This window comes from Amblyomma mixtum, chromosome 2 (genome assembly GCF_055824585.1).
Source record: "Amblyomma mixtum isolate Tamu chromosome 2, ASM5582458v1, whole genome shotgun sequence".
NCBI lineage: Eukaryota > Metazoa > Arthropoda > Arachnida > Ixodida > Ixodidae > Amblyomma > Amblyomma mixtum.
In genome coordinates this window covers 67,323,791-67,340,869 of record NC_143013.1, presented here as the reverse complement: position 1 = coordinate 67,340,869, position 17,079 = coordinate 67,323,791, and the positions used below count along the sequence as shown (strand labels likewise).

The following is a 17,079-nucleotide window of genomic DNA, read 5'->3' as shown; positions in this document are numbered from 1 at the left end:
ACGGCCCACCTATTGTGTGGGGATGGTTCCAGGGACCTCACACTCATTGTAGCAGGGTTGTCAATGTTCAAGCTTATGGTTTGTTTTTTTGTTCAATAAAACCTCACTAATTCGAACTTGCTGGTTGGGAAGTTGGTTCAGTTAGATCAGGGCGCCGAAAATTTGAATCACTTCTAATGATGGGTCGTATTTTCTGTTGCTTGGCATACAATGGCCATATTGCATGCGTATCATCTCGAGCTAGTGTTGTTGCCAGATGTCACAGTGGCAGACTGGTATTTTTGTTATTGGGTGTCTGTTGTAGAGTGGCTGTGGAATGTGGCAGCCATCTTCTTCATGCTGGAGTAGCTTCAGAAGCATTTAAGCACACACGTCTCAGGGCAGTGGGGCAGAATTGTGTTAATGGAAGCGGATGGGTGCTAGCCATAAAAGAGGGAAGAAAGGGGAGAAGCCTGCAGGTGATTGTGTAGCAATGTTGTCGGTATACATATTTCCCTATACACTCTAGTAAGAGCTGCCAGCCCCAACTTCGCGCGTGCCCCTCCCCCCCCAAAAAAAAGTCTCCATAGAAAAGAGGAATTGCATATCATGTGAGGACATTTTTTTTTTTACGTAGCATGTTCTACAGGGAGCTGACAGTAACCCACCTCGCATTAAACTCAAAGTGCAGTTAATTACTGGAATAGATATAGTTGTGGCCGCCGCGCTGGCCAAGCGATTATGGCGCTCCGGTGCTCACCCGAAAAATGTCGGTTCAATCCTGGTCGCCGCGGTTGAATTTTGATGGAGGTGTAATTCTAGAGGCCCGTATGCTGTGCCATGTCAGTGCATGTTAAAAAAACCGAGGTGGTCGAAATTTCTGGAGCCCTTCACTACGTCCCTCACGGCCTGAGTCGCTTTGGGATGTTAAACCCCCATAAAAAAATATAAACGAGATAGTCGCATGGAACTTGCATCGTTTGGTTGAAATCTCTTTGTGCCCTCCTGCAGGTGTGCTTTTTCGAACGGCACGAGCAATGGCTCGAATTAGTAGCCACAGCGGCGAGGGTAATCACGTTTTTGAAATCGTAAAATATGATGTGGCTGTTACTACTAACTGCAGGCTCGAAATCTAATTGCAATGGAGCACCTGTCGATAATGCAGTTAAACTTCGATTTAACAGTCGGTAAAATCGGCAGTTTACTTCGTAATATTGAAATTTTGCTATGTCGAAATTCGTCTCTTAATGGGCTAACAATCCACCAAAAATGCGTGGCGGGTAACTTGGGAATATCTTTAGTTGCGATGGAAATCATCCTTTATTTCTGCCCTCTCTTGGCCAGCAGCAGGGGCATTATGTGTGTCTGATGTTATGAGCTCGTGACCCGTTTCAGTGCGTCTATCACGCCAACGACCGCAGGTGACAGGTGCGACGCACTCGTTTTGGTTTTGCTGTCATCATACTCTTGTAAGTGCTCTGAGCACACCATCAACATGGCTTATTCTGCCGCTGGCACAATTACAACCTCGTGGCTATCAGCAGCGGCCTTGCAGCAAGCAACTGTTCTAATAAGCATTCAAAGTGTACAGTGGCAGGGTGTAGAAGCATGCACATACAAAAAGCAAAGTACCCCACAGTTTCGTGTATGGGATGGGGGGGAGGCCTTCCAACACCCTGGCTCTCCCTTTTCTACACAGGCACGAACCCAGGGAGTGTGTGGACATGCTTCCTGTTCTCACTCTGTACACTAAGCACCCATGTCCCCTCTGTGACGTTGCAAAAGAGCAGCTCAGGGAGCTGCTACCCAGAGTCCAGCTCGTTGAAGTCGACATTGAAGAGCCAGGCAATGAGGCTTGGCAACGATGCTACCGTTACGACATTCCGGTCTTCCATCTGAATGGGCAATTCCTCATGAAGCACAAGGCAGACCCACTGCTTTTGGAGGAGCATCTCAATTCCTTATCTTCTGCAAGTGGATGAGCCCTCAGATCTGTGTTGTATAAATAAAGCGGCTATCATTTTGAATGTAGTTCTTTGCCATGTTTTTTTTTGTGCCATAATCGCAGTTTCCGGTTTGTTTATGCATGCTTGTGAGAGGGAATGGTGGAGGGAGTCTAGAGGGATTGCCTTGTTTGAAGGTTGCAGACCTGTCTTAATAGGCCGGTGCATGTATGCATGAAAAGGGGGTGGAGACCTCTCAAAGGATATCTGCTTGAAGCGTGCTGTTCTGTATACAGTCAATAAGCACAGTGTTGGCAAGTGCTCGGAGTGCATTCAAAATGGGTATTTTATCAAACAAAGCAAGTTGCAGCGCTGACAGCTGTGCATATAATGGGCCGCGCTATCTATTGGCGGCGCTGCCCCTAAAACCCATCCATGGCTTGGCGCGAGAACTGAGCGCCTTGTTGATGGCCCTGAGCAGGGGCGACCGGGACATTCCGCAGTCGCCCTTGAAGTCGTCGAAGGCCAGGTCCCAGACGGCCAGGCAGAGTCCCGGCGTGCCCATGTCTCGCCGCATGCGCGACAGCTTGACGGGCAGCGACTTGGTGCCCTCGTATGCCACGAAGTCCCGGAAGCGTACAGCGTAGTTGCACAGGCCTTCCGCGTCGAGGCTGTCACGCAGCATGTACTTGCACACGAGCGGGTATTCGACGAGGCCCCGGGACTGGCTGCCCCCCATTGCGGGCGCAGCCTTTCGGGCGGGGCTTCCCACGTGGAAGGAGCCCGACGAGCGAAGCGTCCAGTGCTGTGCCTTCAGGGACACGCTGAAGCACAGCCGTTGCCGGTGCTCGCGAGGCACCTCGTGCTTCAGCCTGCGGAGCACGCCTTGGACGGTAGGGCCGGTCCTGGCAACGAAAGCGGGTGATGCATCAAATGCGTAGTAAAACGTGTGCTGAGCGCGTGGAGTTACCCAAAGGTAAACCGCATATATCGTGTGACTCCAAGGCTAGAGGCAAATGGCCTCTGAAGTTAGGCACTTGATGCGGGAAGTAAATGAGACTGAGGATGACCTTGACCAACTTGCAGGAATAAAATATTGCAACGGCTGGTTTTGGAACCCGTGGCGGCGCGAACAAATCGGCTTCGCTGGCCACTGCACGAGAGCACTATGCTATCGGCGCAGCCGATCATGCGTTCGTGTTCAACTGCAACATACTTTCGCGCTGGGCATTGCATGTCATTGGGACAAAAGACCTCCAGGCCAGCATCTAAAGCGGTGTCTCCTGCCTCCCGGCCGAGTGCAGAGGGGGTGGGGGAATACCATTTCTGTTAGACGGTAAAAGTTCTTTCCTCCTGCTCCTTCTGGACACGTCGGTCGCGAGATGTCGCCAGTGTATCCCACGTGAGCGTACTTTTTAAGCAGCACATTGCTTTCGTACAGTTGCGCTTGCGTATCATTGGAATTTCTCAACAGTAGAACATTGCGACGTCCAGGAAGTGTACTTCACTGAAGAACACTAATGCTGGCTCGGGCGCCCGCCTTCCCACTCCTACCTTCGTGATTATGGCTTTTCCGCATTTTTTTCTTGGTGACAGTAGCAGTAGTATTTTGAGCATTCATTCATTCGCGCCTCTGGGAATAGCAGAAATATGCGAAACCCTGACGCACGTCGTCATCCTTGGAAGCACTGCGTTCGCGCACGCCGCAGAAACCGAACACCAGCTTGCTGCTTTAGAACGAGGCCGCTTGACGCCGCCACCATTGCTGGAGTGACCGCTGACCAACGCTTCCAGTACGTACGATAACTACTGCAACTGGGACCATGCGGAAACTGACTGTCAACGCGTTACCGTATTTGCCGCGCGGCTCTGCTAAAGTGACGTCATAAGCGGCCGCCATCTGTGGTTCCTGCAAGCGCAGCGAAAGCCACGGCGTTTTGTGAATCCGGCCGTCGCCAGCCTGTTCCCGCGTACCCTGGAAGCTAGCCTCAATACCAAAGGAAGGCGCCCGTGCAGTTACGTCAAAACTGTCTATCTGCCTTCGCAACGTCGTCATATGCGTATTTTAGCACAGCTGGCACCGTAGAGCAAATATGCTCACGCGTTGCCGTTGCCAGGCTTGCCTAGCCACATTTACCATAAGGCGATGATGAAAACTTGCTATTGCGTTAGAACTCCTGCCTAGTTGGGATCGCCAATTTCGACTATATCGTGAACACTTGGAATGAACGGAAAAAATTAAGCATTGAACTTCCTTTAGGCAGCACCTTTGTGCACTTATGCAGGTTCCGGAGGACAGCCCAGAGTCATTTGAAGGGGGTCTTTTGTTCAATTTAATGCTATTAAAGAGCTGGCTTCCCAGTCGCCATTTCAAGAGGCTAAGCATTTGTTTAACCTTTTCACGCTTGCACCGAAGTTTCAGAAAAGCGTAGCCGTTTTAATCACTAGCCCAGTGCTCTTTGTTTTCACAAAAATTGCGGCATCCTTGCCGCATGACAAAGCCTTTGTAATCACGTGCCGAAATAGCTCAGTTGGGAGAGCGTTAGACTGAAGATCTAAAGGTCCCTGGTTCGATCCCGGGTTTCGGCAGCTGTTGTTTTCGATTTTTTTTTTTTTATTGTAGTGACCGTAATTTTAAACGTCACCGCAACGAGGTTTTCATATCTGAAAGATTTTTCCAGGTCCAGAGGCTCGGTCCTCACCTATGGTCCCTAGAAGTGCTTATTAGTATCCTGAGTATTTCTACAGACCATACCTCACCTCATGCAAGAACCAGAAAAAAACGACATAAATATGCACTGATGTAGAAGTCGTTTACAGTAACTGTATTTCTTCCTTTTGCGGTTCCAACGGTCGAACGGGGGCTATGACGTAAGAGGTAAGTTCGTGATATAATCTCTACTTCGTAGTAGGGCACAGGGTAGGCCTTATACTTCCAGCTTATTTTAAGGTACATTTAAGTTAATTTTTCTCTATAAAAAGACCCACTACATATATGTCTACCATTCTAGTTCCTATTCTATAGCTTTTCAACGCTGGAAAAAATAAGCCTTCTACCTTGTATTAATAATGGGTAAAATGTAACAAATTAAATTTTAAAATATTTGCGGTCAAAGACAAGAAACAGATTTTTTTTTTTTTTGGCTGAAACAACGAACTGAATCATCTATGCAGTACACTTGCAATGTCACTTGTGAATTTGCTTCTGTACCCTCCTTTGTGATCTGGTCAGCAGCGCTACCAGTAAGGTACTTTCGACGACAGTCCGCCTCACGCAACCTGTCACAATGTAGCGCCTAGTTTATAGTTGGATACAACTTTAAAAGAACGGCAGTTGGTATCAATAGCTCGTGGTCCATGGCGTCCTGTATCATCCGCTTACCAATCAAAACATGTAACAAAATCAGCTTTTTGATGTTTGGCTATTTATTCAAAATCATTGAGCTTATAATTTCGTCTGATGGTTCTTGTTTTTTTAACAGCGGACTCCGTCACCGGAGGAGTTCTGTGTGGCGGTCACTGCAGGCTTGTATTCGACTATAGTGAACAAGAGGCAATATTCAGTATATTAACAGTGTGCTGAGATGTCGCCCACGGTCGTTACCACTTGTACGCTACATGACAACACTGCCCACGACCAGAAATTTATTCTTCAGCTGCACGTGGCGGACTTCATCCTGACATGGTCACGTGCTGTGCAAGTTTTAAAATTCTTATGACTACAGAACTACAATTTCCTCAGCCTCCACGCAGCGTCCACAGGCGCTTCGCATCGAAGGTAGTGGGCAGTGGTAGCGCCAGGTGATAGACGCGAGGCAGTTAGATGCTGGGAGCATCTATTCTAGAATGTCGGCATACAATTACTCTGGAGTCGATCGAAATTTGCACTCTACCCTGACGTTCTGGGCTTGCCACGGCCTCTCGTGCCATCGGAGGCCGGGTCGGAGTACGGGCTTGGGCAGTGCGTGTGGTGCTCGCTGACGTTATAGAATCCGTGCGTGGTGGCCAGCAGGAAGTCAGCCTGGTCCGCGATTCCCGGCAGGTGGTAGCCGCGGTACCGCCACGAATCCTGTTGTGGGAGGCCACAGGTTAAGGTAGTTTCACACGCCGGATGCACATCGGCCCGCGGACCAGGTGTCACGTGACGTCTCACTTCCGCTCCGTGAGATTCCCGCTTAGCCCGACATGTCCGTAACCGTAGCCCGTCGAAAGACCGTGCAAAGGAGAAGGTCGGAGCAGGCGGCGCTAAGCAGATTAGACATGCGCGCAGCCTATCTCCGTGCTCGGGTCATCAAAGACCTCGCGGAGCAAACGTCACGTGGCTCCTGGTCCGCGGGCCAATGTACGTCCGGTGTGCGAATCCAGTTTAAATGGTGCCGCCATGATCATGCACACGCGATGCGCTTTTTGCTCGTCGTCGATGTAGAACGTTACGCCTAGCAAGGCGAGCTTGAAACTGGCTGGCCTTCAAGCCAGTTATGAACAGAAACTTTCAGTGTTCAACCTGACAATATTACTCGTAGAAACAAACAATACACCACTCTTTGGAATCCTGGTACGCCCTCCCTTACTTATCTGCAGTGTCTTTACATCGCGGTACTTTATCCTTTTGTGCATTACTCAAGGAACTGAGAAATTTTGACAGACATAATGACGCCATGCACGTCATGACTATGGGCAGGCAGGGTGACTTCGACGATTCGCCCGCTATATGCGACCAGAAGCCACACCCGAGCGCGATCCAGTCTGAACCGTTTATCGCGATTGGGTAACTAGCACAGTACTGAAAGGGAGCTCGTGCCTGGTAAGGCACGCCGACAGTGATGATGTAGCGCAGCCCGAAGCGCTCGCGCAGCGTCTCGACGAGAGTCAGGAAGTTGTGCTTGTCGGAGCGCGAACCGCACGGTCCCCCCGGCCGGCGCCAGTCCAGGTGGACGCCGTCGAAGCCGCGGTTGACGAGCCACCAGTACGCCTTGTCGGCGAAAGTGCGCGAGCGGTTCAGGTCGCGGGCCACGCTCGAGAACTGGAAGGTGTCGCGGTCATCTGGGCCGCCGCCCAATGACAGTAGCACCTTCAGGTGCGGGTACACGCTCTTCAGCTCGGCCGCCTGCTGGTAACCCTGCATGCAGTAGTAGCCGTCGTGGGACGTTGGCCAAACTGCATGCCCTGAGACATGGTGGCCAACTGAGCGCGAAAGCAGTTAACAAGACGGCTGGTTGTTAAGAACCCGATTAAAGTTATCAGATAATTAAGCTAAGGCAAGTCTATGAGCTATGGCCGGATAGCTTTGGCCAGGAGGAAGTTGCTTAAAAGAAAAATAAGCAGTCCCAAAGTGCAGTGGGCTGCAACCGTCGATTTGAAAGTTAGGTTCATTTCAGCCTTAAAGCACCAATAATTATTTCCGGTTGGGGTGGTCGCTTCGTATGCAATAAAAATTACGATGCAGGATGGAAGAATCCTCCAAATACCAAAAGTCATCCATTCTTTAATTCGTCCGGTGAAAAACTTCATTAGATGAATATATATAGTGCGAGTAGTTCAGTTTCAAACCACTCCAGACTATACAGGGCGTGATATCCGGTGGGTATACAGGGAAGTCGCCGCTGCGCTCCGTATCGTACACGGGAGCACCCTGACTTTTTCTCCTTCCACCAGGGCGAAACAGCGGAAGCGGCAACCGTACATACACGGCTCCTTCCCTTAGCGCCCCAAGAGAGCACCTGCACCAAAAGCCACGCTGGTATACGCTGGGCCTAGTGAGATCACATGTCCTCACAGTGCGCATATTCGAGTAGTGTTCCACCTGGGGGAAGTGCACGGTTGCATAATACTTACGCCGCTTACTCCGGAGCGTGGTGCTCCACAGCGAGTATACCGTTAACGCTGTAATCGGCGGATTTGCACTACCGTGAGTGGTTATATTAGTTTCCTCTTTGCGATGGGCGTTGCGTTGTTGCAACCGAAAACCCCTGCGTGCAGCTGCTGCTCAATAGAAATGTAATCCAAGTGGCGCTCTCTGATGTACCTTGTGTGGTCGTGTGATCTGAGTGGGCTTGGCTTCATAACGGCTGTCATATAACTAGCACCTCTTTCCACTTCCTTTCTACATTCTGAAGAGAATATCAAAATTTTACTGGCGCCGCTAAGTTTTAAGGAAGCGGTCCATATGCCGGCACTTAGCTACAGTTAACATTTGGCCTAGCTTGTGCTGCTTGTTCTAGTTGTTCAAAAGGACAAAAGGAAAGTCTCGAACCAACTCGAAGGCTCAGAGACATTTAAAAAAAAATTACCATGGCGCTCGCTTGGGCGACACGACGGAAATGCGTGAGTGGTCCCCGTTACGAACTGCACTCGTTGATCACGCAGATATTTTTAATTTCTTTTATTTTTCGTTTTGGCGTCTTCGTTCTCGTCACCTTTTAACTCCGCAACATCAGCCATTCTGTGCTTTACATTCATAGATCGCTGGAAGTCATACTACTCCTGGCGCAGTGGTGAAAGCGGCAGGTGATGGCAGGTGATGCCATCGGTGGTGCTTGTGCGACCCAGGTTGCTCATCCCGGGCAACTTCCCGAGCGACCAATCTTTAATTTAACTGCCACCTGCCACAGTCGGCAGTTTGTTCACAATTAGATGGGCAGGGGGGTGGCGCTGCAAGCAGCCGTCTCGAACAGACGCACGTTCGCATCGCTCCGACTTTTTCAAGCTTTTTGGCCCGGACGTTTTTGGGCTAGGCTCCCAAAAATGAATGGGCCACCGCCATCGTGTTCCTCGTCACCTGTGGACGACGGTTTCAACGCTTCCGCGTCAACGACTACCCCAGGAAACCATCCGGATGCATCGGATACGCCTACCGCCGAAGCCGCCAACATGGCTTCGCAGCAGCCTCGGCAAGACGCCGCGGTAACATCGCTTTGCAGCGGCACAGATAACGCAGCGGCCGAACCTGACGCCGTGCTCGGAGCCGACGAAAGCATGGCGGATGACGAAGCCATTCAAGTGGTTGCGACGATACCTGTCTCCAACCCATTCTCTGTTCTTTCCACGGAAAACAAGCCGGGAAGCGCCCCTTCCGAGGTAGGATCTTGCACTTTTCCGTTTTCGAAATTTGCCGAGCAACCTAGGATGGGGTCAGGCACCTCGCGGATGGCCCAAGAAAGCACTCGCTTTGAGAACAAACGACACGGCGTAAAACATGCCCACTCGCCGATAGCTATAAATGCTCGCTTCACGGATGCGCATTATCGATCGCTAGGCTGTGCCTCAGCGTCCATAGTCACCCCAATGGGCAGAATCGATCACTTGGCTGATAATGAACATACTGAAGAAGATGATTGGCAGCCTGTTAGGCGAAAGAACAAGGCCGCAGCCGCCGATCCAATCAGTGTTAAATACACTGTGATAATTAAGCTAACCTCACCTGGACAACTAGGGACACTCCCCGCACACTGGCTGCACGAAGCTGTTGCCAATGAGCTTCGAAAAATTCATTTTCACTCTGGCTTTCAAGTACGGCCTCTTGAACGCAGCAATCAGTTTGCTGTCGACATATCACATATGCATGCCAGAGACCATCTAATTGGACTGCAGTCTCTCCTAATTTCTGGAAAGGAGACACCTATTCAAGCTTATGAAACCATACGCCCCGGCCAGATCCGTGGGGTCATTTATCGTGCCAACGGGTTAACAAGCGAACAGCTCATGGCAAACCTCACGTGCTACTCGTGCAGGATAATAAACGCCAGGCCTATGGGCAAGAACGGAGCAGCTCTAATCACGTTTGAGGGCTCCAGACTTCCCCGAAAAATTCATCTGTACAGCATACTCCTCCCGGTGACACCTTATCACCCGAAGTCTATCATATGCGAGACCTGTCACAAAATCGGACACAGGGCAATTTCGTGTCCACTAGTCGACCAACGTCGATGCTCGTACTGCGGTCGCCTTGCACATGGAAACCTCGAGGTTTGTCCGACGGAACCACTTTGCCGCAATTGCAGAGGTCCCCACGTAGCCACGGACCCAAAGTGCCCTGCTCGGCGGCAGGCCACAAAAACATTGAGGAATGGCATTTTCCGTCGTATCCGAGTATCGCGACGAAAAGAACGCAAACAACAAGCCGAGATTCTACGTGGTAACCAAACGGTGTCGACGTCGGTGCACAAGAGCCCTGTCAATACGCAGCAATCAGCCTCGGAGTCAGTTGTGCTTGTTAATCAGGACTTCCCTCCACTACAAAGTCAGCCGAAGCAGAAGACACGAGACAGCGAACATAAATCTAAACGGCAAGGCGCGCACAAGCCCTCCACACAATCTGAGAGCAATAGTGAAAGGAATGCCACCTCATCTCTAGCCGCAGTTTTTGAGCATACCGCGACGGCACCAAAGCAAGCGCGCATTCATCGGCTTTACGCCGAAACACTCCGTGATACGCAACGCGGCGCGCAAACGAATCTTGCAAAAGATAGTTCGCGTGCGCTACACTTAGATGAAAACCAGCTCACGCGCATTATCGAACTGGTCACTGCCGACGTGATCAAGCGTATGCTCCCACTCTTGGGAATGTCACAGGTTTCTCCGAATCAAGAGCCCGAAATTGGGCACACATCATCTTCACTCCCGCGTACCTTCCAGTTTAATAATGGCAGGAATTAGCGCGAAACCACATGACATTTTTGCTTCGGACTCTCCTATATGGTTCTTGCAATGGAACTGCCGGGGAATCCGTCGCAAACAAGCGGAACTTCAGAGGAGACTGTCCATCACGCCAACGCCTCCTATAGCTATCCTGCTTCAGGAGACTGGCCTTAATAACCCCAATTTAATAGGGTACAAACCTTACTGCACCCCTTCCATAGGGCACCGGCGTCCCGGGCCAGGATCGCGATCTGCGCCTCCAATGGCCAATGGGCAGGCATGCGTTCTTGTTCTGTCGCGCACGGCCCACACTGAACTAGATACTTCCGCGTGGTGCACGCAGACGCAGGAGGTAGCGGGAGTACGCCTTAGCTTAGATGGCGACCAACAAGCCTTAGTTTTTTCAATTTATGCGCGATCATTCGGTACTACGACATATCGAGTGGATATGTCTTTTGTAGAACACTTCTTAAGGATATATCCCCAGGATCGCGTTGTAGTTGGGGGTGATTTTAACGCCATGCACAGCAGCTGGGGATATCATCACTCAGATGCTAGGGGAAGGCACCTTTGGCAGCAAATTGTCAGAGCGAAACTGACCATAGCCAACGACCTCACGCTACCTACTCGCCTTGGCCAGCACAAAGGTCAACAAGACACTTCCCCAGACTTGACACTAGTGTCTCATCCCAGTGAGATCCTATGGTCGAGGGCTGATGATGTCATGGGCAGTGATCATTATCCCGTGGTGGTCTCATGGGCTCCTCGAGGGCGAAAGTCATTACAGCGGCAACAACGCCGTCGAATAGAGGAGCATGTCTCGTGGGACGATTTTCGTAGAATGCTCGGTACGGTGAACGTTCCCACAGGGTTAGACGAGCTCATTACTCAGATCAGCGATGCCAAGAAGAAAGCTACAACGAAGCTTTCAGTCAAGTTTGATGCCCCAAAGCCGGACTCCCACCTTTTGAGTCTGTGGAATCGTAGGCTTCGTGCTCTCAAGGCGTATCGCCGATCAGGCCGGACACCCCATCGGAGGCGTGCTCTCACTCGCATCAGTCAAGAAGTTGAGAAGTATACTCTGCAGCTCGCTCTCCAAGACTGGCAGCTGCTGTGCCACTCACTCAATGGAGCAGCTAACTTATCGAAGGCCTGGCACATCTTTCGAGCCATCCTTGGACGCAAGAAGCCAATTTCCCCTGCCCAATGCATGGCCTTGAAGTTGAATGTCTCCCCGGCGAAGTTAGCTATACAAGCAGGGAAGGTATTTTTTCCCCAACCTGAAAATGCAGATGCCTTGCCTGCGGACCCCGTATCAGGTACATCAAACGATTACGACGTTCCCTTCACATTAGACGAACTGGAGGCAGCCCTGTATGACTCCAATCATAATAGCGCCCCAGGGCCGGATGATATACGCTACTCAACACTCCTGAACCTTCCCAAGTCACATAAAGTTGCCCTCTTGAAAGAGATGAACAAGTACTGGGCCAACGGTGATCTTCCTCTTGCCTGGAAGAAGTCAGTGGTAATACCGATTCCAAAACCTGGCAAGCCAAGTCGAACATTACAAGACCTCAGGCCAATATCGCTGACGTCCAACCTTTGTAAGGTCATGGAACGTATGGCTCTAAGAAGACTTGAATGGTACTTAGACAAGTACAACGTCCTGTCTCCTATGCAAGTAGGTTTTCGTCGAGGGCTCTGTGCCCAAGACATTCTCAGAAGGCTTTATAACGACGTTCTCGCATACCCTAGCAGCGCACAGCTCCGAGTGGTTGTTGGGGTAGACGTCAAAAAGGCGTTCGATTCCGTGCCCCACTCGACCATACTTCGCCGGCTACAGGAAGTGGGGATAGGCGGCAACCTCTACCGCTTCGTGAAAGCCTTTCTTGCAGAAAGAACTTTCTCAGTAATGGTTGGAGATACTCAGGGTGAATGGCAACGTAACCAAACAGGTGTTCCCCAAGGCGCTGTCATATCACCGGCTCTTTTTAACATTGCTATGTCAGGTCTCCCGCCAATGCTGTCGTCGATACCCGGTCTTAATTTTGCCGTGTATGCGGACGATATAACGTTGTGGACTAATTCAGGGTCCCCTGCAGAGCAAGAACTAGCCCTACAAACAGGCCTTAATGCCGTCCATGAATACATCAAGAAGTGTGGAATGGAAACCTCTCCCGAAAAAACCGAGTATGTGGTTGTCTTAAATGGTTCGCGAGTACGAGCCGAGGTCGAACGCAAACTTATCTCTCTTCATTTAGGGCACTCAGTTATCTGCCGGAAACCAACAATCCGTATACTCGGCATGCTTATTGACGAGGACGGAGGAGCCAAAAGCTGGCTTCGTAACACGATGCATAGCTGCCATCAGGCTTTACACCTTATGCGCCGCGTCTCTGCGCGTGGATGGGGAATCAAGGAGGTGGGGCTCCGTCAGATTACCCTGGCACTCATAACATCAAAAATCCTGTACGCATATTCGTACATGCGGCTTAACGCAACCCAACGCCTTCAGCTTGAGCGAATCAATCGCAAGGCGATGCGGCTGGTTACTGGTCTGCCGCAGTACTGCCCAGTAGTGAACCTACACGCTTGCAGCAAAATCAATGCCCTGCAGGATCTGGCAGAGCAGCAATCGCTAGCCCAGCGAGTCCGTCTCTCCACAACGGCGGCTGGCCGACAGATCCTGCGGGCATTAGGCTACAACGTTGACAACTTAGAGCCACTTGCGTCCGCTGCGCCGCCATGGGAACTGATCGACTTAGTAGACGGTATGCCATTACCAAAGAATATGAGTTCGGCTAATCCTCAAAGGCGCAAAGCTGCCGCCAAACGACACGAGAAGACATCATACAAGCTAGCCCAGGAAGGAGCCATCCAACTATACACAGACGCCGCTCAGTTTCAACACTGCGCCGCTATAGCTTGTCACGATTCTGTGTCAGATACCTCTGTAGTTCAACGGCTTTCCAGAGGAACACACCGTCACCAATCTCGAACTCATTGCCTTACGACTTGCCATTACTCGAATAGTAGAAAGGCAAGATCCGGCTCCTTGCACCTACCATGTCTACACAGATTCACAAGCAGCGTACACCGCCTGCCGCGCAGGGGGAGCTGACTATGCCGTTCTCAACACTATTCGAACAGAAGCCCGTCGCCTGCGAGAGGAGGGCTACACTGTCATTATCAAATGGATTCCTGCACACGAAGGAATCACTGGAAACGAAAAGGCACACCAGGCAGCGCGCGCAGCAGCTCTTTCCGCACCTTTGCCTGGATCCACATTCGTTTCCGCTTCTTGGCCCCCTAATGACGTTGCGCACCCGTCGTCGCCCCATATGGATAGGGCGGAGACATGGCATCGCGCACAACGCTATCGTCGCAGCATACTACAGCACTTGGCCAACCCTGAGCAACTATATCGCCGTCCACATAGCGCATTCCGGAGAGTGGAGGCAGTGCTCCTTCGCCGAGCCCAGACCGGCCAGCTTCTATCACCAGCGAAGTTGCATCTCATAAACCCGCGCTCATACCCGACTCCTCAGTGCCCGACGTGCCCTGCCAGAGGCACGGCCGAACATCTCCTGTGGAGCTGCCCTACCTTTGACGCAGTACGGGAGAGAGCACTCAAGTCCCTCGGCGGGCTTCGACCTGGAACCCTGCAGGAATGGGTCGATCCGCCATCGCACATCGGGCCATCAGACGCACTCCAGCTCTGGCGAACTTTTCTTTCCTACTTCAAGGAAGATGAAGGGCCAGGCCATCACTTCGCGGAGCCGACCTCGGGACGACACTACCTCGAGGAAGAAGCGGACACCGGTCCCCCACCCGCACTCCGACCTTCACCCCCACCCCCATCCTCACCCCCACCCTTAACCACTCCCCCACCCCAACCTCCATGAAGCACCTTAGTTCTGCCGCAAGGTATCGGCCTACTAAATGCAGAAATAAAGACGTTAAAAAAAAAAAAAAGATGGGCAGGGCTTCATTCCTAGGCCTTCAGCTAGGGCTTCACTCTGTTTATCGCGACATGTCCCCTGTAATGCTCACGCATTAAAATGTTTTTGCAACAAATGTCTTCCTTATATTTCCACAACAACACTTGCTAGAAAATAATAGACGAGGAATCTTTGGACACTGGCTCGAAGACGCACTTACGTGGCCCCTTTTTCTTTACACTGCTTGCTCACAGTGATGGCACTGTGACCAGATAGCGCTGGCTACAGAAATCATCTTGGCACCAAACTTTGCACGCGAACGCCATTTAGCAATATGTACACGGCATGCAAACGATTTGTGGCGAATTCACTACACTGGGCGCTAAAGACAATTTTCCACACTTGAAATACCTATAATATTTGCACAGCGCCCAGCAAGCTTAATTGTTTTGTCTGTCGCAATATTTTTATACTGCACGCAGCCTGGTGGCACACAGCCGTTCTTCTAAGCGCTTACACCCACCGAAAAAAGTTTCTGGAAGGTTACTCGGTCCTTAAAAAATAATTTGCATCTAAGATGTGTTGCTGGATATGTAATAATACACTGTGTAATCTGCACAAAGACAATTAGACTGCATAAATCTATCCCCATGATGCAAAGGAAAATGATGCGATTAAATCGAATTTTACGCGTTGTTACCTTCCAGTTGCTTTTGGCTGTGAGCATCCAGTCCGGTCGTGCTCTTTCGGAAGTTGTCGATTCTGACTACGGTCATCCCTTGCACATCTTTGGTTGCATTTTTTTCATAGGTTTATCCGCGAACGCTACAAGTGGAAAACTTCCAAAGCACACAACTGAAGCGAACTCTGTCGCACGCAAAGCTGTAAATTCTGCACAGAAGAGTGGTAATATATGGTTCCTCGCCTTGTACGCCTCGTCGAATGTGGGGTCCTTGCTGTAGATGAAACCGTCGGCCGTGACACCAGCCGAGTGGTATATGAGGTGAGTACAGTAGGCCCCCGGAACATCGACCACGCGGTAACGCAGCTTGGGAAAACGTAGGAACACGTCGTTCTGGTAGACGCAGAAGATGGCGTTTGCGCTCACGGCCTTGGTCGTGTACGGGGCGAAGTCCTCCGTATTTACGAAGGACAGCTCCGCGTACGTAGGACCACTGTTCGCCAGCGGATGGAAGTAATTGCAGGTCCCTGTCTCGAAGCCTGCCTCGGACTCGATGCCCATGTCGAGGCCCTCGCCCGCAGGGAACGCTCCTTTCCGAGACAAGCCTGCAGCGGAAACGCGGAACACATTGACTACCTGCATGGAGCTATTTCTCATGCCGCGAGCTTCAAAATATCAAACTTTTTTTCCGCGTCGAAACTGCACCTGGGGTGACTTCGACTAGAGTTTCTGATTGATATCTAACACTACTAATGCCCATCCGTGCTCGTAAGCCTCCTTCCATTTCTCCTACGTCAAATCGTGGCTTCCGCAGAACGGTACTGAACCCGAGCTCTTAATTGTGCTTGGAAGCAGGTCCTGAAGCATCTCCGACTAACACTGTAGTTGGTCTACAAAGTGTTTACAATGCAGGAAAAAGGCGCCTGGGGAAGCGCCAAACTCTGTGTACGAATGATTCAATTTGGCGTACATTGTCGTGCAGTTGTGGAAAGAAACTGTCAATGTTCCTAAGTGCTTTGTCTGGTGAAGTTTTGGTGCACGTCTCAGCAGGCAAGTACGCGAAAAAGAAAAGACCATCATTCTAATATCTGACTTGGGACCCATGATACAAAATTATTGTTCACCTCAGCTGCCATACTAACCTGCTGCCATGGTTCCCGCCATGTAGTACACTACACACAGAGGGATCAGCAGGAACACCGTGAACGCGGCTACGAGACTCGTGACGAGGTTGCTCTTGTTGCGGAGCGCGAAAGACGTCAGCCGGCCTGTCCCGGCCCGTGCGCTGGACGGAATATGGAGCCTCGGCAGGAACGGCAACGCGTTTTGCAGCCTGGCACCCCGGCGCGCCGGGTGTTTGACTGCCCGCTCGCCGCCAGACGTGGGCTGCTGGAGAATGCACGAGCAGGCACGGGGCAAGTCTTCCAGCTGGCTGTCCAGTTGCAAGAGGCGCCTGTGCGGAGGATTCCCGGTGCCCAGCGTCGCCTCCGTTGTGTCGAACTGGGTGTCGATGGTGGTCAGCTGGGTGTCGATGGCGGACAGCTGGGCGTCGTCCGTAGTGCAGCAGCAGCGCCCCGACTCCGAGTTCGAGCATGAGCTGAGGCTTTCTGTCTCAGGCAGCGTCGTGTCGCCTGAGGAAGAGTCTACGCGATGCCTCGTGCTTGATGAGCGACTCGTGCGCTTACTCCGAGTCTTTGGCATTTGTGAGCGCTGGGAGTAAACTAGGCCTTGGAGTGGACGCGCTGGCAGCGCCGGTAGGAAACAGCTTCCTCTTCTTCTTTTAATGCCTGCACGTGCCCTCGAGGGCAGCTGCTATTGGTCGCTCTTCTTCGTTCTCTAAAGTCTGCAAATGCTTCGAAGGGGATGGTGGTCGGAAGTTTACTGCAGCTCAAGA

General features: G+C 51.3%; 2 protein-coding genes and 1 non-coding gene across 6 annotated transcripts in view; 2 read left to right on the top strand and 1 right to left on the bottom strand.

Annotated features, from left to right (window-relative positions):
• Positions 1-17,079, top strand: part of Acat1 (Acetyl-CoA acetyltransferase 1) — a 436,280-nt gene that overhangs the window by 32,491 nt on the left and 386,710 nt on the right. For 3 of the 4 annotated variants that reach the window (XM_089571767.1, XM_089571770.1, XM_089571768.1), the window contains exon 14: positions 1,679-2,010. The exons of the other annotated variant lie outside the window; for it this stretch is intronic. In XM_089571767.1, coding sequence (XP_089427893.1) covers positions 1,679-1,961 — 283 coding nt within the window. In that variant the 3' untranslated portion in view covers positions 1,962-2,010. Of the gene's footprint in view, positions 1-1,678; positions 2,011-17,079 lie in introns of those variants that run through there. 4 annotated transcript variants of the gene reach the window in all.
• On the bottom strand, positions 2,286-16,886 carry LOC149359624 (chitotriosidase-1-like). Its single transcript, XM_089575291.1, has 5 exons — positions 16,328-16,886; positions 15,429-15,790; positions 6,724-7,041; positions 5,816-5,991; positions 2,286-2,827 (listed from the first exon to the last, which is right to left on the bottom strand). Exons 1-5 carry the CDS (start codon positions 16,884-16,886, stop codon positions 2,323-2,325), a joined length of 1,920 nt encoding a protein of 639 aa, XP_089431417.1. The 3' UTR covers positions 2,286-2,322.
• On the top strand, positions 4,439-4,511 carry TRNAF-GAA (transfer RNA phenylalanine (anticodon GAA)). The gene has a single exon. It is a non-coding gene; the product is annotated as a tRNA-Phe (tRNA).